Source organism: Dioscorea cayenensis, chromosome 9, assembly GCF_009730915.1.
Source record: "Dioscorea cayenensis subsp. rotundata cultivar TDr96_F1 chromosome 9, TDr96_F1_v2_PseudoChromosome.rev07_lg8_w22 25.fasta, whole genome shotgun sequence".
NCBI lineage: Eukaryota > Viridiplantae > Streptophyta > Magnoliopsida > Dioscoreales > Dioscoreaceae > Dioscorea > Dioscorea cayenensis.
In genome coordinates this window covers 8,704,504-8,728,351 of record NC_052479.1, presented here as the reverse complement: position 1 = coordinate 8,728,351, position 23,848 = coordinate 8,704,504, and the positions used below count along the sequence as shown (strand labels likewise).

At 37.7% G+C, this 23,848-nt stretch overlaps 1 protein-coding gene across 1 annotated transcript in view; it reads left to right on the top strand.

Annotated features, from left to right (window-relative positions):
- LOC120268857 (soluble starch synthase 3, chloroplastic/amyloplastic) overlaps positions 1-23,848 on the top strand; it is a 51,200-nt gene that overhangs the window by 9,623 nt on the left and 17,729 nt on the right. The window contains 5 exon segments of the mRNA XM_039276115.1: positions 1,191-1,366; positions 3,112-3,219; positions 12,820-12,929; positions 14,480-14,585; positions 14,809-14,979. Coding sequence (XP_039132049.1) covers positions 1,191-1,366; positions 3,112-3,219; positions 12,820-12,929; positions 14,480-14,585; positions 14,809-14,979 — 671 coding nt within the window.

Sequence of the window (23,848 nt, the reverse complement as noted above, 5' to 3'; positions counted from 1 at the left end):
TTAGGCTTTTTGAAGTTCGAATTTGGTTTGGAAGGCAACTTTAAAACAAAGTTAACCAAAGTTTGATTTAATTAATATTAAAATAAATATTTTCAAATTAAAGTTATATACATTTTTCTCAACTAATGTTTGTTACTTCTTAATAATTACTAATTTTTAGTATTGATTTCATTAACAAGGTTATCCTTGAATGGACTTTGGTTGGAATAGCAGGCATAATTTGGGATAAACCCAACATGAAGGTAGAAAAGTTTTTGACCTTTCTCCAGCTTTTATCCATGATTGGTGTTACTATATTCTACCTTCAAAAGCTTTAATTTTATAGTATTTTTAAGAATGTGCATCAACCTCAGCCTATGTATTTGACTTCCTCATCCTTCTACTCATTTGTGTGTGCAAGCCCGAATTTTAAGACCCAAAATTAAGTCCAAACAGCATCATCTTGGCTTTCTCATCAGGTAAATACCATCTGATAGTCAAAACTATCTTATTCACTCATTAGGTTCTATTACATGTTGCCCATTAGTCCTTTGTCGGTGTAAACACCAGCAATCAGGGATAGTGGAAGTGATTATGAGGAGTTATTTTTTCGTTCTCTTTTCATTGCAAAATTTATTGACGTAATGAAAATTCATTGCATTAATTTCTCCCTCTTAACTTCAAAACCTAGAGTTCAGTGCCCAAATTATTCTTTGATCTTTTTTATTGAACGAAAATATTATGCTTTATGAAGATTTAATGCTATGTGTATTACTTGTATGTTTGAGTTAAACTAACTTGTGTGCTTTAAGCATCGGTAGTGAAGTATTTACATTAATTTAATCTTTTGCTCCTGCACAATAAGGCCTGTGCAGCAAGTTATATTTAATACACATGGCTACCTGTTTGCATGTAGCCAAATGCATGTTTTGAAATATTACCTGATTTTATTGTTTATAGTTTAATGTTCAATTAGACAGATGATCATTTTGATGGGTCTTTAGCTACCCACTTCATCTTATAAGTTGACCATTTTCTTGGCTTTTTCTGTAATAGGCTATCACTGTCATCTGTTGGTTAGTCAGTTTTTTGAGCACTCAGAGAGTGACGTGTCAATTTTTTTGTCAGTAGATTTAGATTATCCATTTTATAGCTGGTACTATAGCTGTGTTCTTTGTTGATGATTTTTGCTGATTTGTATACTTCTGCAGTCAAGGTTCCTCTAGATGCATATATGATAGACTTTGTGTTCTCCGAGAAGGAAGATGGTGGACTTTTTGACAACAAACATGGTGTGGACTACCATTTTCCTGTTTATGGAGGTGTGATAAAGGAGCCCCCAATGCATGTTGTTCATATTGCTGTTGAAATGGCTCCCATTGCAAAGGTATACGTTTCTTTGATCTCTGTTTATATTTATGATTAACAAATATGAACTTGGAATTTTGTCATTTAGAGCACTATTAGTAGATTATCTTCGAAAGTTCAAATAAACAATATATTGGTCATGAGTGTGACTTCATTGTAAAGTCATGAAAGACTAGGAGGGAACCAATTCAAAGTTTCTAGAATGGTTATAATTTGAAGTCAATAATGATGCAGAAAGTAATAAAGAAAGTAAATGGGAATTTGAAGACATGGAAGAATGAAAATATTTAAAGAACAACTTCTCCTTTCATTTTTCATGTCCTTGAATTTTTGGTGGAGGCTATGATCTTCTGAAGCAATTGAAATAATTCTGATTACATTGTGCTTTAACCCATTTCAGGTAAAGATCTGTCGAACTAGCATGGTTCAAATTATTTGCTTTACTGTAGTGGCTCAACCAATACCTTGATAAATTGGCCTCCCTTTGCTTCAGTTTTCAACTTTATTCTCCCACAAAAATCACATGAAACAATAATTTTTTTATATATAAAATACCTAAAATAAAATTATGTATGTAAAAATCCTTTAGGTTTTTTTTTTCTCATGCAGCTTTAATAATATGTACACTATTTTAAGAATTTCTATATTATGCTATGAAAAGAAATCTAATTCGAACAACTTTTATTAGTGAGAGATTTTCATCATTGTCATGATTTATTGAGCAACTTTCCTAACATCTATTAATTGCTTAATTTTTTTGCCCATTTCATGTTGAACCAAGTCAAAAAGCCCTTCCTATTTATTGAACTTTTGGTATCTGCATGCTTTTAACTTTGCACAAGACTAAATATTTCATAACTGAGAATCACATGGAATGACATAATAGTTAGAAAATCAACGAGAATTTCCAGGCTTTAGCACTTGTGAGAAATTTGAGTTTTCAAAATGGGTTCTATCATAACAATTTTGTATGGAGACCAACTTAGTTTTTCTAATAAGTTTGTTTTGTTTACATGCTTTGTAGAATGTTTTCCTTAAATTATGAAAAACAAACCCAACCCCGCAAACCTAACCCCCAACAACACACACCCCATAAAAATGCTCTCCTCTCAAGTCAAAGTTTCTTTTTAGTAGACCTGCAGATAAAAATTTTGCTAGAGATTGTAAGTTTTATTTGAACAGTCATGATACTGATTTCTTAGCATCACTTTGTCACTTGAATTTTTCTATTTTGGCAATTTAATATGTAGAGGAGTACATAGAATAATTGTCAACATAGAATGAATGAATTATTTTGTTTTATACTTTTCTTTGAAAATTGTATTAAGTTTTCAAATATATAAGTAAATGCTATTGAATTTATGTTGCTATCTTTCTGAATATGTGTATTGATTAGACAGCCATTTTTTTATTGCATCATTTTCTTAGTTTCTTAGTGTTGTCAGAAGAATTGGCACTCTAAGCTGTTTTTCTAGTGAATATTGCAGGTACCCTGGCGGGCCTGGCCTACTATACCTTTTGTCATGAAATTATTTCATGGAATTACCAATTATTTTTCATGATGAATCTTTTATTATTCAGTCATTGTACATAAACTTTCTTATAAATGTTAATATTTTTTTTTTCTAATGTAGTAAAGGAAGCTTTTGTGGATATGTTTCTACTATCTTTCATAAATTAAGTTGCAGACCATGCTACAATATTTAGAGTTCTATCTCTAGTGTTGCTAATTGTTTTTTGCCATTTTATTTTCAATTTTTGTAGGTGGGAGGCCTTGGAGATGTTGTTACTAGTCTTTCCCGTGCTGTTCAGGATTTGGGCCATACTGTAGATATCATTATGCCAAAGTATGACTGCATGAACCTTAGTAATGTAAGCTTTAATGGCTTTTTCTCTGGTCATAACCTTTTGTGTCTTTTGCTTAAGGCTCATACCCAATCATGCCATATGGAAGCACTATCCAGTTGCCTTTTATAACTATTATTTATTGAGATTGTCTTCTTAAGCTGGTGGGTTGTTGGTGTAGTGTTGCATGGACAAAGACAAACTTTAATCTCTGAAACAACTTAGGGTTTTAAAGACCAAAGCTTGTAAATTGATCTTCAACCTAACAACTTTCTCACAAAGATACTAGAGAAGTAAATCAAAATAAGTTGAAATTAATTGTGAAAATATCATAAAATAAATAAGTAGCTTAGAAATGCCACATATTTATGAATTGGACTTCTTTAAGATGACTATTTATGAGCGTATAGATTCTAAACATTGGCTGTTTCCTAATGTAAGAATCACTTTAATTGTGTTAGCCGTTAAGTTTGAACTGGAGAATCAAACTCTGAACATAAATAAAAATATTATGAGATAAACAATTGCTGTATTTGGTGAAAAAAGATTTTATATCCTACTTGGGCCTCTCCCTTCTTGAGTAAGTCTTTTTGTATGTAAGATAATTTTATAACTCCAAGTGAAATTCGTCTGTATCTTCAATCTTGGAACTTTCCTTTTCTTGCGCTATATCAGAGTTATCATTTCTCTTACTAACTACAACTATATTCACTACGACTAAGTTACTTTGTGTGAAACTAAGAATATCTTTTTAATTATCATTTTACACAAAATGGTTGTACTTACATTGTGAAGTCATAAATTTTCTTAGAATTTGAGGGTCGGTCATTTTCTTTTAGTGGTCAGTGTGGAAACCTGTCTAGGATTAGAGTTTTGTATAGAGAATCACTTGTTTTCAGGAAGATGCTAGCTGATTTTCAGGAATTATTGTCATGTAACAGCAAGTGCACGATTTTTGCCCAGTAGTAATTCAGATGTCGATCCCTTGGAGATTAAGTGTAGATTACCAATCAATTGCAACCAAAGTCTATTTAGGCAAATAAACAATGTGGAGGTGGAGAAACTAAAATGATGAAACTACAATTACAAGGGCTAAGAGTGGGAAGAAACATGGCTGTGGGGGCTAAAATTCTGATATAAATAATCCTTTGTTCGAGAGTTCACTGCAAAGAGTAGTGGAGAATATGCTAAGGTTCTATTGGGTAAAGGTAAATCATTTGGAAGGGCAATTGTCCTAAGATGCTTGCTATTCTCTTTCAAGAAGTAGCAAGGTGCTTAGATTAGGCTAATCCTCCACTTTTGTGGTGATTAAACCGTCACATAAACCTTTTAGGCTTAATAACAATTTAATTTACCCTCAAGATATCCTAATAAGAAATCTCAAGTTTGGCCTTAAGATATCCAACACCCAGGTTCTTCTTTTAGCTCATTTGGGGTCTCTATGGTTATGCAAGTAGAATGCTTTCACATTCACAAGTTGTGCAAGTGCAAATGATAAGACCAAATCAAAATGATTTATCATTAGTTAGAAAAGAGTCACAAAACACAAGCATAAGCATCCACCACAACTTTGGGCTAATCCAAATCCAAGGTAAGATTTTACACCTTCATGTCTGAGTTACAACAAAGGGGAGACATAAATCTAAGCATTGTTTATGCAACAACAAGATACAGGAATGAAGGACTCCCTATTCTTCACACAAAGGACTGTTACTTTGATCCACAAATTTTAGCCTTTTTCTCCTATGTTATTTTCTCTTTTTAGAGCCTTAGAAAGCTATTCCTTTTCTTCAACCCCACATCCTTTTCCTCATGCCTTTTGTCTCCTAAAACCCTTTTTTTGATTTCTTTTATACCTTAATGATGAAGCTTGGGTCCCAATTGCCATTATAGACCACAGGTGTGGCTGCTAGATTGGTGGGTTGTGTATCTTAAAGAGCTGGCCTATCTTTTGACTCATCCTTTTTCTCTCTGAAATATCCTCATTTAACATAGAGTTGGGGTCTAGCTCCACCCTCCTATACACAAAAATTACTAAAATAAATAACTTGCACAAAAGAGAAAAAATATGCTACAAGAGCTAGGGAAAATGCATGATTAATAATTATAAACAACTAAATGCATATGGACAACCGTTTAATTTTCATCCACAACGATTATACTGGCGGATTTCAGGGTTCAAACAACCATGAATTGTGCCTACTTTTTTGGAGTAGATCGACAACCATATATATTTTAGAGATTTGACTTCTTTTAGTAGCTGTAAAGTTAGTTCTTTGGAGAGTGGTGTGTCGAATCTATTATGGCAGTTGACACCTAGAGCGCAGATGCTCTTGAAGTGGCATTCAACAATGAAAATCCTATCCTTGAAACCCTAATTGGCAATCATGGCTTCTCGGAAAATTCACGTCTTCCTATTACAAGACAAGCTGAATGGAAACAATTATTTTCAATGGTCATTATTGTTTTTAGTTTGGTTCATTATCATTGATAAATTATTGGGCTTATATAGAGCCTTACACCTCACTCTTATAAAAACAACCCTGGACTATTTCATAGTTACCTATTTGCCCATAGGCCCCTGAAAAACTTGAAAATATATAAACATATAATAAATCTCAACACTCCCTCTTAAGATGGGCGAAAGATATCCACTAAGCCCATCTTATCACATCTTTCTAGCTAAGTCTGACGAATTGAGCCATTTCGTTAGACAATCTGCTGTCTGGCCTTTGGTTGAAACATGGGCCTAGTTCTTGTAGTATGACGAATTGAGCCCTTTCAACTTCTCTTTGATGAAGAACATATTGATCTCGATATGTTTGGTCCTATCATGTTGCACTAAGTTGTTAGCAATGTTTATGGCTGACTTGTTACACCACTTCATTCTGACTCCTTGATCCAGCTTCAACTCCACCAACATACCTTTTAGCCATAACAACTCTGCAACTCCCAAAGCCATAGTTCTGTACTCTGCTTCCGCTGTCGATCTTGCCACCAAAGACTGCTTCTTATTCTTCCAAGAGACCAAGTTGCCTCCTACAAAGATGCAGTAACCCGAGGTGGATCTCCTATCATCGGAACAGCTAGCCCAATCAGAGTCACAGTAGCCCTCAATGCTCATATGACCATTCTTCCTGAATATCAGCCCCTTTCTAGGGGCACTTTTCAAATACCTCAGGATTTGGTACTCTGCATCCATATGACCCTTTCTCTGGTCATGCATGTGGCGACTCACCACGCTCACTGCAAAAGAGATATCAGGATGTGTATGACTCAGATAGATTAACTTGCCTACTAATCTCTGGTATCTCTCGCGATCAACTGGTTCTCCGGCCTCTGCGCTTAGCTTGAATTCTTGGTTGATCGGTGTAACTGTATGTTTACACCCCAACATACCTGTCTTCGTGAGAAGATCAATTGCATACTTCCTTTGAGAGAGAACCATTCATTTCGCTCCTTGAGCTATCTCAATCCCAAGGAAATATCGAAGCAAACCAAGATCCTTCACTTCAAATTCTTTGCATAGTCTCACCTTGAGTTCGGCAATCTCCTTCTCATCATCCCTTATGATGATCATGTCATCCACATATACTACAAGCATAATAACGCAACCCTTATTTCGTCGAAAGAACACAGTGTGGTCAGCGTTGATCTGCTGGTATCTCATACCTATCATAGCTCTCCTGAACCTGTTGAACCAAGCTCGAGGGGACTGCTTTAGGCCATAAAGAGATTTCTTCAACCTGCAGATCTTGCCCATTGTCTGGTCTATGCCAAATCCTGGTGGTATATCCATGTATACCTCCTCCACTAAATCCCTATGAAGAAATGCATTCTTTACATCTAGCTGGTGTAGTTTCCACACACCATTCACTGCTAGCGAGACCAACGTCCAGACGGTGCTCATCTTTGCTACAGGTGCAAAGATTTCATCATAGTCGATGCCATAGGTCTGGCTGTACCCTTTTGCCACCAAGCGTGCCTTGTAGCGCTTAACCTGCCCGTCTGGATTCTGCTTCACAGAAAAGAGTCACTTGCATCCAACTGCCCTTTTCCCGGATGGTAGTGATACAAACTCGCCATGTGCGATTTTTGTTAATAGTCCCTTAGTTTTTCCTGTATAGCTGCCTTCCACTTTGGGTCATCCTTTGCTACCTGCCAACACTTGGGTATAGAGAATGTCCAAAGATGCAATGAATGCTCGATATGTGGATGATAGATTAGAGTATTGAATAGACTGACCAATATTATGTGGAAACCCAAAACGATCAGGTGCGAGAAATCCTCCTTAATGTCACGGGAGAAAAACAGAGGAATCATATCACCTAGGTTTGCGGTGGATGATGTAGGTGTCTCAGGAGTTAGAGAAGGCCGAGACAAGGAACTTGGCACGAGTGGTAATGTAGGCATAGGTACATTCACCTTTCTCCTTCTTTGGTACACTCTTAGCTCTCCATGAGCCTATTTTTCTTCTTTCTTCTCCTGCCACCTCTATTTCAGCCTCTTCTTCCAGCTCATCCTCAGTCAATTCTTCCCTCAAAACATAACCAGATCCCATCTCTAACTGAATCAGCTTTTCTCCCTCACTTTTCTCCCCCCCTCGCCCTATTTCTCCATTATCTAGTGAGTCACCAAAGGGTGAGGTTACTCTCAAGAGGTAGTATGGCTCAGACTCGCGAAAAGTCACATCCATACTTACAATCACCTTTCTCCTGGGCTCCAACACACATGCCCTTTTTGAGTGGCTGAGTAGCCTACAAAAACACATTTGATTGCTCTAGGATCTAACTTCCCCATTGTTGGTTTGTTGTCTCTCACAAAACACACACATCCAAACACTTTCAATGGAAAAACTCCTCCATTATCACCCTTCAACGACCTCACAGGGAGACTTCCAATCCAATATTTTCGAGGGCATCCTATTGATCACTGAGCTACTGTCAAGACCGCTAGCCCCCATAGATAATTTGGGACATTCATCGATATCATCATACACCGGGCTACCTCTAGAAGGTTCTGCATTCTTCCGCTCGCTACTCCATTCTCGTGCGGGTGTATATGGACAAGTAGTCTGATGATGTATCCCGTGTAGCCAAGCACTCCCCAAATGCCTTGTTAGTGTACTCTGTCCCATTATCGGATCTCAATATCTTAACCACGTCACCATATCGAGTTTGTATTGCCTTGTGAAAGTCTTTTCGAAACAAGCAAGTACATCATTCTTATTTTTCATCAAATACAACCAAGTAACACGAGAAAAACAATCAATAAAAGTCACAAAATATCTATAACCATCTGATTGTATTCTGCTTGGGACAAAGCCCCCACACATCAGAGTGAATAAGATCAGAAACCCCAGAACTCTTATTCCTAGAGCTATAATAAGAGCTTCTGATATGTTTTCCTAACTCACAAGCATCGCAAACTAACTTTTCTTTATTTGCCCTTTCATACAATGAAGGGTACAACCGACTCAAAACAGGCAATGAAATGTGTCCCATACGGCGATGATGCAGTAGAAACACCTCCTCTTCAGTCATCCCAGACACTCCTACTCCTGCCCCCTCTACCAAAGATGTCAACGCTGAATCTATCCTTTCTCTGTCCATGTACCACAATCCTCTATGCCACGTGCAAGTCCCAAGTCTCCGACCTATCCCCTTCTCTGTGAAGTTCACCTTGGGAATATCAAAAGAAACAACACAATTTAGTTGGAGGATAATAGCACTAATAGACAATAGGTTTACTGTAAATGAAGGAGTATACAATACATTGGACAAGGTCACTAAATCGGTACATTTAATCGCATTCTCTTACCAACCACAGTCGGTCGGTACATGCCATCCTGTTTGATGCTCTCTGGAGGGTCAAGTGAGTGAAAAAAGTGAACTCACTAGACACCCCTGTCACATGTCGAGTTGCACCAGAATCTATGATCCATTCAAGTGATCTAGTGGGAGATATAGAGACAAAAGCATGTGTAGTACCTGTGGTAGAATGAGCAAATGTAGAAAGGATTACTCCTGGAGTCGGCTGTGGATATCTCATCTGTCATGCTTTTCTTTGCCCCATGTTCTGCCATTCTCTGCTTCCTCTTTAGCATCTCAAGGAGCTTATGCTCCTCCTCAGTAAGAACTGACTTCTCATCTACTTGTGGATCTATCTTCTGATGTGCTTGGTAACCTCCACTTCTGCCTCCTCTATGGCCCCCACGTCCACGACCACGACTTCCATATTGTCCTCACCCACCTGTCTCTCTCCTTAGGTGGTTTTAGACAAGCTTTACTCAGGTGGTCCACTTCTCCACAGTTGTAGCACCTGCGGGTCTCCCCCTGCGCACCTGTGATACATGAGCTCAAGGTAGCCAAAGTTAATCGGACACCTGGAAGTCCACTTGACTCAGAGTGTAGCCTCATGCGACTTTCCTCCTGTATCATAGCAGACAGCCTCATCCAATAAAGGGATCGTTGTTTGGGCTAGGACTGATCTCCTATGATCAAAGGCCGGGTTTAGATGAGCCAAGAACTGTATAGTCCTCATCTGTGCATTGAACTCTTTGCTCTTGCACCCTGGATCACTGCAGCTCGATATAGGTGAGAAATGAACAAGATCTTGCCACAACTGTTCCAGCTCCATGGAGTACTCATGAATAGATCTATCACCCTGCACCACCGCCTCTACGTCGCGCTGGATCTGGAACACCCTCATGTGGTTCTCAGCCCCAGCATAGGTCCTTTTCAGCTTCACCCAAATATCCTCTAACTTTCGAATACCATCCACTAATGAAGCAACCTTTGGAACCATTGAGTTCAATAGTCAGGTGTAAAGCAAGATGTGTGTGGTCCTCCACTGATCCTCCTCGGCGCTTCGATTTGTTGGCTTGGCCTTGACTCTTGTCAGGTATCCATCTAGCTTTTTCCCCACTAGAGTAGCCTCAATCTGACGCGACCAACTCAGATACGTGGCTGGTCCATCAAGCTTCAGATCTACGGGAGGAAGATCTAGCCTCATAGGCTCTGGATATACCGGTGTCGATCCCTCCCCTCGCCGACCCAACATCAGAAGTTAGGTTTTGAGCTCCGTTTCATTCAGTTTTGTCATAATATCCTCCATCGATCAATCTCAAGTATCAAAGTCTAGATCACCACGATTACGCCCCAAACCAATCCTCTTCCCTGTCTGCAGATCCTGAAAAATACAGTGAAAAGGGAAAAAAATGTTACACTACAATTCAAAATGTTTGGTGATCGCGAAACGGATAGCAAGTTGAGCAGGAAATCAGTGCACGTAAAGAACATCATTTAGTCTAAGTCGTGAGGAAGCACCCTGTAAACTCCTCTCCCGGACACTAAGCACGATCGTCCATCGGCAGATTGCCACGTAGCGAAAAAAATAGACGGAGAAAGGTTTTTGAAAAAAAGTTTTGTACAGTCATGTGAGAAGAGTCCCCAGTCGATAATCCAGGGAACATCCCTGGAAGCAAGAAAGGCATTACCTGAGGAAACAGAAAAAGAGACTATGGTGTGAGGCAGCGTGCCTTATGGCTGCTTTGGGAACCGTGCAAAGTCGACTGAGAGATAGTGACAAAGCTGTTTCGAGACTAGAAGTGGGTGACGGATCGACCACCTTGGTGCTAGCATTGGCCACCGCCGGGTGACTATGCTTATCGAAACAGCGATCCTCAGTGTGGCCTGGCCGTCGACAGAAGGTACACAAACCTATTCCGAGAATCACCACGGCCAGCTCCTCGACCACCACGAGAGGAGCCTTTACCACCACGCCATGAGAAGCTAGCAAAAGCGGGATCGATCGGAGGACACAACGAGCGATGGAGATGTGGATATAGAAGGCAGTGAGCACGCGAGCATAAGCAAGTGAGCAAGATCGGGGCATTCCCTCGGAACTCGAATGAGCCCTTCACCGGTTTTGCATCTCAAGAGGGAGCACGGAAGATATGCGATGACTGCAACTTCATTCCGGTAACGACGAAGGGTGGCCAGATCAAGAACTAATGGCTGGTTAATATCTAGCTCATCCAACAAAGGCTACGGATGCGGTGAAGGCGGGGAGATACGATCGCCTTGGCGGTACATAAGCATGGGTTGCTCATACAACTCAAAAACCACGAGAGATATTATTTTCATTTCCATATGTCAATTTGCACATCTCCCAAATTGCCTTTGCAGTAGTCAACCTCACCACACTTCGGGCAATATCCGGCTCCATACTACCGGTCAACCATGAGCTCACTGTAGCATCCTCAACAAGCCAATCAGCATACTTGGCATCCTTCGAGTCCGGCGGATCTGCCGTGAGGTACGATGATTTCTTATGAGCCATAAGGAGCGCCTCAAAACTCGTGCCCAAAAACATAGTTCCTCCCATCCAACTTTTTGCTAGGTACTAATGGAGATTCTTAACTAAAGAATTATGAGATGAAGACATGAGCGATGACAAGACAAATCCTTGACAGACAAGACAAGGACATCATCGGGTGAGGGAGTGAGGAACATCACCAGGTGCCCATAGACCAACGAGAAAGGCAAGAGATGAGCGAAGTCGGGCGGTAGAGGTGGCGGCGTTGGGTGGAAGGCTAGGATTTGGAGTGGCAGTGGCGGCTAAGGTTTTGGGTGGCGGCTAGGGTTTAACCCACAGCTCTGGTACCATGTGAAGATAGGAGAAATAGTTTGTATATCTCATTAGTAAAGGAGTACAAAGATTTTTATAGAGAAATATTAGGGTTTTGTGGTATGGGCCCAATATGGCCCATTAACCAAATATAAACTATAACATAATTCTAACAGAAGTGAAAAATCCTTTATTCTTGTAGCCAAAAATTCAGCAGTCAGTAAGTGAAAAAATGGGTGGAAGTCCCACTTCGCAAAATGGTTTGAAAGTGCTAGAAAAGTTATATTTCCTGTGTTCATCTTTCAGCACCAAAGACATTAGGAGTTTCACGACACCTTCAATAGGATCGAGATGGTTAGGATAAGTGGAAGGAAGTGAGATTATTTATATCGTCACTTTCCCCCACTTCAGTTGTAAAAATATTGATGTGGTTTTAACTAAAATGAAATAAGTGGGAGAAGTGGGTGAAGTGTTGCTTCCTCACTTGCGGTGAAATGAACAACCGATGTGGGGGAAGTCAACCCACTTGACCAATTGATTATTTGCTCTTAAAAATAATTTTAATCTCAACAAGACAGAGCATATTTATAACAGTACCATTGTTAATCAATAACCAGCATTGATGAAACATTGAGACATTGTAAACCATCTGGCTGCATACCCTTGTATAAGTTAACTATTAATTTGATAATCATTGTAAACAGACATAAACTAAGTTGTACTTGAGTCTACTTGCATTCTTATTAAATTAAATGGCATCATATCCAAGTGTTGGGGCTAATCACATATTAGATATGTTGATTGCCTCTTGATGCCCAAGTGCGTATGTGGCTATCTTTGCAAATACTGATTTCTTTCATTTACTGATATATTCTATTGCCAAATTTAATTTTTAATGTAAGTTATGCTTGTCTCAAGTTAATCTACATCTTTATTTATTCTCAGTTTTGGCATGATTGCTTATTTTCAATAATGGCTTTATTTATTGGTTTATAGGTAAAAGATTTTCATCATAGTCGGAATTTTTCTTGGGGTGGAACGGAAATAAAAGTTTGGTTTGGAAGGGTTGAAGGCTTGTCAGTTTACTTTTTAGAGCCACAAAATGGGTAATGCAGTAATTATCTTGGCTTAGAATTGTTTATTCAATTATCTTTCAATTTAATTTGCTTGTGTCACTTGATAATTTTTGAACTAAATTTCTTTGTAATTGTCTTTTTCCTGTTGAGATCATTCATTGCTGGCTATTCCTAAGTGAAATGCGAATATAGATGCAATGAACTAGTGCGCAAGGAAAAAAATTGTTTGATCCAAATTCATTGGAAAGTTGTCCATAACATGGGATGATTAACTCAATTTGTATTTGTCAATCTCTTGTTACTTTAGTCTAATACTAAATATGATGTATGCCATCTTTTTATTCAGTTTGACACATCCTCAAACACAGTATTGATTACACAACCTTACAGTTGTAAAAGGTGCCTTAAAGAGTAAAGGGATTATGAATGATGTGAAGGAAGTAACCACTGGATTCTGATCTAGTTCACGTTTTTTTTTTAAGGAAAAACTCCAAGTACGTTTTCTTGAGATTCATAGTCTGGTATTTGAACTTAATGACAGTTTTATGGATGGGGATCTTCTGTCGCATTATAAACATGTGATAGATTTAGTTGATAGGGATTCTATTGGCTTATTGGAAGTAAGATTTTCCATTAGGTATTTGGGATTTCATGTGGGGGCATGTAATATCTATGGGATAAGTTTTTGACATAAAAGAAAATTGGATGCTTAAGATTGTTCTGTCCGTAGGAATATAATTCTAGATTATAACATGGCCCTCATGGTCCAAAAGGCTAGATATATCTATATATATATATATGTATATACAAGTTGGTGAACTTTTGTTCATTTTCTGATGTAGGGCTATTCACAAGAGTAATTAGCTTAGGTTTGGTTATGAATAAGGAACCTGTCTCCAGCCCAGCTACAACAATCAGCCTGATCTGACCCAATTTTAATACTTTCTAATGCTCCCCAAGTTTGTATGATGTCTGCTTCTTTTGTGATCTGTATTAATGTCCATCTGAGGGAAAATCAAGTACTAGATTTTCTCTTTTTCGCATGAATAAAGTGGATGCCTACTTTGGGAGCACTATGTAACCTGTTTTAGGCATAAATGATCTAACTGTTGGAACATTTGCATTTGACCATGCTATTATTCGGTTAAAGATGATTGCGATTGCCATTCTTCTTTGGCAGAAAACCTTTGTTAAATTACAAAAATGAACCAAATATAAAGATTTGCACCTCCACCTAATCGCACATATTTGTGTAGTCTTGGGACCTAATTGGCACTTTGTTTTAGTTGAAAGATTAAAAGAAACAATTGGGTATACTTTAATGCCCAATTATGGACTTTCACCTAGCAGAAATGATTATGAATTATTGAACAATGCTAATTTAACATTAAAAACCACGAAAGATTTTTAATACTACCTTGTGACATTCATCTTTTCTCCATGCCAATCTAAATATTATCAGCTTCAAATTTCTCCTCATGGTATACATTCTACTCAATATTCCTTTTCCCTTTAATATTTTACATTCAAGAAATCATTTTCGATTGTCATAAAGCTTATGATTTTGATTTGGTTTGCAGAATGTTTTGGGTGGGATGCATTTATGGAAGGAATAATGATGCAGATAGATTTGGATTCTTTTGTCATGCAGCTCTTGAATATCTCCTCCAAACAGGATCTCATCCAGTGAGTGAAAAATTCACTTATTTCTATTGTTTCCTTGAGATGGCATGATCAACTAATTAGATTTACCCCGTAATTATGTTATTCTTCTTACAAAAACATATTACAAATATAATTGTTTTGCGAGTACAGATCAGATATATTGTTAGATGCTAAAAAATTATTTTTTGTTTCTTCATCTCTATTTGCACATTACATCCCAACTAATAACTTGTTGCACTGGCAGGATATTTTGCATTGTCATGATTGGTCTAGTGCTCCCGTTGCATGGTTATTTAAGGAACATTATATGCATTATGGCCTGAATAGTGCTCGAGTTGTCTTCACCATTCACAATCTTGAGTTTGGAGCACCTTTCATTGGAAAAGCAATGGCGCATGCTGACAAGGCCACCACTGTTAGTATATAACTTTTGACTCCTTTTTTTCAATGTGGATAGTTTGTTAATTATGTCTTCATTCAATTTTTAATATTCCACCATCTATTGTTGTTAGGTCCAAATTCCAATTTAATTTGGTCTTTAAGTCTCATACTTTGTTACAACTTCATATAGCATTTAAAAAAAGTTTAATTTGTTCATTCTTGTCAAATTTTTTTCTTTACATGTTTATAGGCTCTTGGGTTTTTTTTTTGCACCTTACTATAGGATTATTCAAGTTTCATGTTTTTTTTTAAGAGCAAGGGCTATCATCCTTTCTTGAAAATCATTTCCAGTAGAAGAGTTTGGATATTTTCTTTTAGGTAAATAACAAGCAGTCCACTTAGGCCTAATGGCCAGGATCCCTCTTGTTTAAATCCTCGTAAATGATCACTTATTAATGTTTCTTACATTTTCTAGAATATGGGCCTTAAATGCTTGGGGAACAACCAGTGAGGACTGGGTGTATATTAATGTCAATAAAGCATAGCCTTCAAGCACATCATATCTGTTAAGATTTTATATTTTGATACTAGTGGGCCCTAAATGGGCTCTATATGGGCTTAGGGGTCTTACACCAAAAAGTCTCAAGACTTAGTGGCTCAACCTCCATATATAAACCCATTACACTTTTATTACACAACCGACGTGGTACTATATTTCCAACAATATCAAACTTGGTTTTTTCAAAATTTTTTTGTCTTTTTCTTCATAAAGGTAAATATGTCAATAACACAAACAAAATAGGAGCATGACATATGAAGGAAAATCTATTAATAAAATCCATAAAAATATTAATGATTATCTTTTTATGGTTAGGGTAACTGCAGATTTCCTGAGAGGTAAATTAGAATGATTGGCACTTGTGAAGAAAATGATTGACACGTTCTTTGGACATTTTTATTCATTTTTAAAATTTTTTGGGGTCTAGGGCTTTAGTATTTGTCAAAATGGTTCTAGGGTTATCAAGTGGGCTGCCCTATTACTTTGAAAGTCCATTTCCTTTGTGCGCAAATAATTGCAATACATGAGAGCCCCTCCTATGAACTACACTCCAGGTATATTCCAAGTCCAACCCTTCTTATATTCTTTTGTATTTTTATCTTCAGTGCAATGACGGAGTTGGATGTAAATATTTATGTAATTTTTATTGCAAAATATGAGAGGCGTTCTTTCAAAATATCCTTTGTTTACTTTTATTTTTATTTTCGTTTCAAATTTGTTTTCTAATTTTTTCATACTTTTTTGTTGTATTTATATTCTTAAATTTTTTTTTTCAAATATCACTATTATCTTACTACTTTCTTAAGAAAATAACAACTACTTGTGAAATAGTGCCTTATACTTAACAATGTTATACATCATTATTACAACAAACTACAATGTTCAACTTTATGCTAGGCATAAAATAAGATTTTGAATAATAACAAAATTAATGACATCATCGACTTTTTCTCCTTAGGATCAGCTTATGTTTGGTTGCTACACCTTGATCCTTTAGTTGCCTTAGCTAGCTCATAGGCTTAATATGCATAACTTCATTGATCTTGTTTAGTGTTGTATATGGTCTAACCTCCTCGTGATGTCTACCAATAATGTGTTGCCATCTAGTTTTCTTGCATGGAATCGACCTGAGTGACATTGGATCTGCCTCATGCGGCAAGTGACATTCCAAAGAGGGAGATGTCTAGATATTTATCTTTTACAAGTGCACGAGTTGTCAAGTAGTAAATAAGATATCATTCCCATGAGGACTATGATTTCGACTACTAATTTCTTGCAACTAAAGGTTACTAGACAAATCCAAGTAAGAAAAAAAAAGTTGGATAGAAGTATAGAACTGATTGTAATTAAAGCTAAAACTACTAAATTATGACTAGTGGCAAGGAGGGAGAATTCAGAATTCAGAGGCTTCTACAATTAAGGTTTCACCGCAATGATAAACAAAAGATTTTTATATGACTTTATTAAATTTTATTGTTTGAGGGTGGTTTATCTTAAAGTACTCACTTTTTCTTTTCAGAATATAGTGAGGTATCTAATTTTGATCATCTCCTATTTTTGTGGTAATTGAATCTAATTATATCATTTAAGTTTCATGATAGCCATTAATCCTCAAGAAATCCAAATCTATAGCTTCAGGCTTAATCTTAGGGTTTCTACCACAGTAGTTCACTTTTCGGTCCTTCCTTTGGTGTCTAACATCATGCAAATATGGGATCCATCACATTCACAAGCATTAAGTATCAAAGGATTAAATCAAAGGGAATTTAAGCATTCAAGTAGAAAGAAAAGTCAATATAAAGAATTTTTGTTCATCAAGGGGCTAATCCCAACCCCAGAAAGATAGATCTACTAATTCATGTTCGAATTGCAACCCATGATATTCAAACTAAGCACTATAATAAAACTACAAAAAAAAAAGAAAAAACTCAGTTTGATCGATGAGTAACATGCTTCAAAGTCGACAGATCTTCAATTAATTCTTGATCTTCACCATCTTTTTGTGTGTTTTGGTCTTCTGATGCTTTTACAATCTCAAACTCTAACCACGACAGCCAAAGATCGATCTCCTTCTAAAAATCCTCCATGGTGTTATATAGGATGAAATAAGCTAGGGTTTTTTTTGGCGGCTATGCGTCATGAGTCTGTGGTGCACCATGGGTAGGTCGTGGTCCTTTTTGAATCAAGATCCCCATTGTGTTTCATGCCGATGGTGGTTGACACTGGCGGGTCATGTTCCTTGATGTCTTTTTGTTTTGTACTCTTTTATCTCCATAACTTCTTTCATCTCTTTTCTTCTACAATGCTTCAAATAATTATATAATTGATGAAAAACTCCATCCATTTGCATATAAAGCACCAAAAAGCAGTAGCCCGAACCAAAATGATAATATCCAAGCAAAAAAATATTATGGTTAATGAATAAATTAGACCTAATCCTAGGTTAAGATGTTATAAGATTTTTAATTTAACAATTTGATCATGTTGTTTTTGAATATCTCACGAGTGATCACAATATACGACCTTTAACAACATTGTCAGCAATCGAAGCTACATGTCACTGTTCGCTGAGATAATAAAATCAACATTTTAATATATGGTAAAACGGATAATACACACCAACAATAATGAAGTGGAAAAATACAAATTAAAAAGAAAACATTAACACCTAAGAGTTGTCTCCACAAAAATATGTGGGATATAAATAGAAGCATTGGGTGCCATAGCTAGGGTGGATCTATTGCCTCTTGTAATACCCTGGTACCGCGGGATGTAAGTATGCAGTGTGTCATCTCTTTGTTAGGTTTTGACCTTAACCTAGTAGGTAATAATTCATGTTGGTTAGCCCAACATTGTATCGGAAGACTGTTTGTATTGGCCATATAGTGTTATTCTTTCAACAACATCTAGCATGTGCAAAAACAATCGAAATTGTCACAAAAATTGATGTAGGATGAGGTTAAGTACTACTAGGTCCTGTGTTGGGCTTCTCTCTTTCTCTTTTTTTTATTTGTTGGGATTTCTTTTGTCTGGATTTATCTATTTTCGGGGATTCTTTTTTTGTTAGGATTATTTGTTGAGCCCCGATTGTTAGTATAAATACTAGATAGTAAGAGGTGCAGGGTGAACATGTAGTTTTTAGACTTCGTTAATAAAAGTTGTTAATTTTGGTTATCCTGCACTTTTGGATTGAAGTGTATTTTCTTTTGTTGTGTCGAAAATGCTTCTCGGTGAGTTCCAAACCGATAATTGGTAGCTTGGGTGTCCAAAATGTGTCTACTTTCAACAATTATGTACAGTAACTGATTTATCGAATCTGTATTGTAATGTCTCCATATAACCTATACATGGCTACATGTGTCAAACTCAAATAATGCACAATGCATAAGAAGAATTTTTTTGTTTTTTTACGGCATGAAGATCGTGTATATCTAACTCATTTTTATAGACTCTAACGTTTAAAAACGTGATCTATTCTGAAAATCTAGATCTACGTTCCGTCTAATTAAATGATGTGCAAACTAGCTTCATAGACAACTAGAAATGCATGACTAGAAGTGCATTGGGTAAGGAAAAACATTACTTACTTAGACTCATACGGCTAATCTGGCGGTGGTACATGTTGGCGGCGATGATAAACTTGTTCAAAACGGCCATCATCTGGATCCACTGGAGAATGTGTCACACTAGGCATAGGCATAGGCGGAGTGACAGAAACAGGAATGGGGAGAACAATATCAGATAACGTAGTCAACTAATCGTGAGAACCTGAGTAAAAAAAAAGGATTGAGACTCAAAAAACGTGACATTCATAGACATATAGTACTTCCGACTAGTCGGGTGGTACAAATGATAGAGTAAAGCTATTCGTCCCGATGAATTTTTCCGAATTCATCTCTCGAACGACGTGGTTTGCCCACGTGAATTCTTTCTGTTGGAAATATAGTACCACATTGTTTGTGTGATAGAAGTGTAATGGGTTTATATATAGGTATCGGGGTTGAGCCACTAAGTCTTGAGACTTTTTGGTGTAAGACCCTTAAGCCCATATAAAGCCCATATAGGGTTCACTAGTACTAAAATATAAAAATCTAACATGGTATCAGAGAAATATAGTGGAGCCCAATATATATTTACACAAGTGGTATAGGACCTCTGAGACACAAGTAGTGTACAAGTCAATGTGTGTAGGACCTCTGAGACACAAAGTAGTGTACAAGTCCTGGTAAACAGACCTATGGTGTACAAGTCTGAGCAAGTACATAAAAAACAAAAAGAAGAAAGAAACATCTGGCCCTACCTTATCTTCATCTCCCATCTCCCATCTTTCCATTCTCTTCACTTTCTTTGTAAAATACTCATGGTGAAGATACTGAGATGGTGACTCTTCGAAGTCTTGCTGCTCTGTGATCCCAAGCTCTCAATTTTCTTCATGACATCCAAGTATCCAACCCTTCCATAACAATCCCGAACACGACATGCTTTAAATTGAGCCACGACGTCGCCGCCGTGCATATGAAGAATTGAGACCCATTCGTCCTTAGCCCAGCGTTCGCCATCGAGAGCACCCTACGACCAGTGTGCTTCAGCTTGAAGTTCTCGTCCTCGAACTTCTCCCAATAGATCGACTCCCTGCCAGTGCCATTTCTGGCTGTGAAGTCACAACACTGACACATGAATCCGGGGATCACACAGTGGAAGATGGACCCTTGGAAGTGCAGCGGCTTCCTACTGAGCCCTTTGCTTTTCTCGCCGGTGAATGTTTGGAAGTTCTTTGAAGAGAATGGAAAGATGGGAGATGGGAGATGAAGGGGGATGAGATGAGGTAGGGCTAGATGTTTCTTTTCTTCTTTTTGTTTTTATGTTTTTTACGTTAAAGTGAGAGAGTTAAGCTAATGAGGAAAGAGAGAAGGAATTCACGTGGACAACCACGTCGTTCGGGAGATGAATTCTGGAAAGTTCATCGGGACGAATAGCTTTACTCCAAACGATATCTACGTTGGGTGCAAGAATATCCGATAAAGACACATTTAAGCGCATGCGGGCACAATTTATCCAAACCAGGAGTTAATCCTGAACAAAACCAACACAACCGAAAACGCGAGGAGACAAGCAAAACAACTTAGTATCAAGTAGAAGATGATGTAGCGGGATCTTTCTCCCTAGGGGTGCAGAAGGCATACGATTAATAAAATATACTGCAGTGAAGATAGCGTTAGACCACAAATACCTAGGGACATTACGCTCTGCTAAGAGAGTGCGTGCAATATTTAAGATGTGATGATGCTTTCTTTCAGCAACCCCATTCGGCTGAGAGGTGTGTGGATAGGTGGTTTGGTGAATAATCCCAAAGGACGCACGCAAAGAATTTATAGTAGAAGATACAAATTCTAAAGCATTATTAGTACGAAGACATTTGAGAACAATGGAAAACCGATTTTGTACTTCCAAAATAAATGTTTTAAGGACATCAACAATAGACCGACAGTCTTTTAACAAATATACCCATAACACTCAAAAATCATCAACAAACACAACATAGTAACGATGATTGGAAATAGTCGCGATTCTAGAAGGTCCCCAAACATCACATTGAACTAGATCAAATGACGACCGAGCAGACACTAGAGTAGAACATTTAAAAGTAGCATGATGATGCTTACCCAACTGACACGACTCACATTTAAATGACTTGACCTGAATACAAGGCAAAGCCTACCGAAGATGACTAAGAGAGGATGACCTTATCTACAGTGCCATATGAGTGATGATTCGGTGTCTGAAATTGAAGCTGCCAAACCACAAGGAATATCATCACGCACAACGTTTACACGCCGTCACCATGATTACGGTCCAAACCAATCCTTTTTCCTCGTCTGCAGATCCTGAAAAGTGCAGTGAAAAGGGAAAAAAGTAACACTACAATTCAATTGTTTAGTAATCACAGAAACAGATAACAAGTTGACAGGAAATTCAAGTACGAAAAGAATATCAGTTAGTTTAAGTTGAGAGGAAGCCTGCACAACTCCTCCGGATAATAAGCAAGATTGTCCATCGACAACTGCCATAGAATGAAGAACAAATAGAGAGATTTTGAAAAAAGATTTTGTATCTGTCATGTGAGAGAAGGCCCCAGAGTCAATAATCTAGGAATTGTCCCTTGAAGCAAGAAAGGCATTACTTAAGGAAGTAGGAGAAGAGACTATGGTGTGAGAAACTGTGCCCTGTAGCTGCTGGAACCGTGCAAAGTCAGCCTGATAGATAGTGAGTAACTGTTCAGCACTAGAAGTAGGTGATGGATCGACCAACTCTGTACTAGCATTAACCATTATCGGACGACCATGCTTATCCCAACAATGATTCTCAGTGTGGCCCGTCCGTCGACAAAAAGTGCACACAAACCCACCCCAAGAATCATCACAGCCAGCTCCTCGACCACCATGAGAGGAGCCTTTACCATGCACATGAGACGAAGACATGACGACGAATAGACATCTTTCAGCAACGAGACAAGGGCATCACTGGTGAAGGCTGAGGAACATCACCAGGTGCCTGTAGAACAACGAGAACGGCTATAGATGAGCGGTGGCTAGCGGTAGAGGTGGTGGTGGCGGGTTGAAGGCTAGGGTTCGGAGTGGTGGCTGCGACGGCGGCGGCTAGGGTTTTGGGTGGCCGTTACGGGTCTAACCCAGTGCTCTGGTACCATGTGAGAATAGGAAAAATAATTTGGATATCAATCAGGAAAAGAGTACAAGGATATATATAGAGAAATATTAGGGTTTTGTGGTATGGGCCCAATATGGCCCATTAACTAATCTAAACTCTAACAAGTTGTTTCATGGAGTGCATGGAAATTCTGGCACATCCAAATCTTGTAACAAAAACAACACAACACTATCAAGGTAGCTATAAAAAATGAACTTAACACTTGATAATTTATACTTATAAACCTAAGCAGGATACCTGCAACAAAGAAGAATTCTGCACCCTTGTTTATTAATAGCAACTGTAGTCTTTGTCATTTGATGAAACAAATATGATAAATTATTGCATGCAGCCTCTTTCAATATAATGTATTCATCAAAGTCTGATGAGAAGCAATCATTTCAATGCAATCTTATTCCTGGAAGTATTTTGGAATAAGCAAGTGCTAATCAAGTAAAGAATGTATGCTCATGAATGATGCTGATTACCATCGGCACGATATTATCTCAGATTCACTCCAGCCTAACTTTACTTGTCTTGGCTCACTGCGAGTACATCACTAATAGTGTGTGAACACAAACAAACTGTAGTTGGGTAAATCTTCACATATCACTAGGTCTTTATCAATGCTTAACCTGGTCAATAAAAGTACATTGCTGAGGGTGTTGGTAATCTTGCCTACTCGAAGGTTTAATGTCTAAAAGTTGTTCTTGTGGCATGATCTAGTCTAACAGGTGCTTACCACCGCCAAGAACCTGGATGATGTTGTAAGTCTTCTATTCCACTAAGGATCTTAATTTCATGGACACTATGATAAAAAATGTTAATTGACCTACCATCATATTCAAAAGCAGTTTTGAGGGATGTGAGAAATCACTTAGCCAATAGAATTCCTCCATAGTTGTTGCAAATTGTTGCTGTGCAAGGTAGTGAGAAATCGTTTTTATAAAGAATGAGGAGCTCGGACCATTTGTCTGTACTAGTTGTAAAATGCTGTGTGTTAGTGAAAAACCATTATTACAAAAGTGATGACAAGAATTTTCAAGATGAGACAGTTATCCAGGTAAACAATGCCAAGGACAGAAAGTCGACCTTTGTTGACATCATAGTTGAATTCTTAATTACTTTTACCCTCAAGTAAAGGGACTTATCATAGTGGTTACAAATTTGAACGAGGGTGGATGGAATCCTAGTATGTTATGTTATCAATTTGAGATACTGGTCAACTTGCTTTAGGGCAATTGTTTCCTGTGATTGATGAAGCTTTAAAGTTATGGTGGCCAATGCGCACTCACTATCAAATCAACGAGTTCAACATTTAGAAGGCAACCTTTTCCAATGATTTATCATCAAGCAACCTTTTCAGTGATGAAAGGCTGCCTCCACGAGGAATTCTACTTTTGTGTTGATGGAAGCCCATGTACACATTTAGTTAATTGAGTTCTATTGTGAACTTCTTTATTGTTGTGCAACATGCAGGGGTGATTTAAGAAAGGATAGCTTGAGATTTATTCTTAAATCAATTGCCATTAATAAAATGATAGAAATCCTACAACTTATGTCAGCAATAGGGTTTCTAGTAGGATTTATATATATGTATATGTCGTTGCACAACCGCAAGTTTATGGTTTTGCCAAGT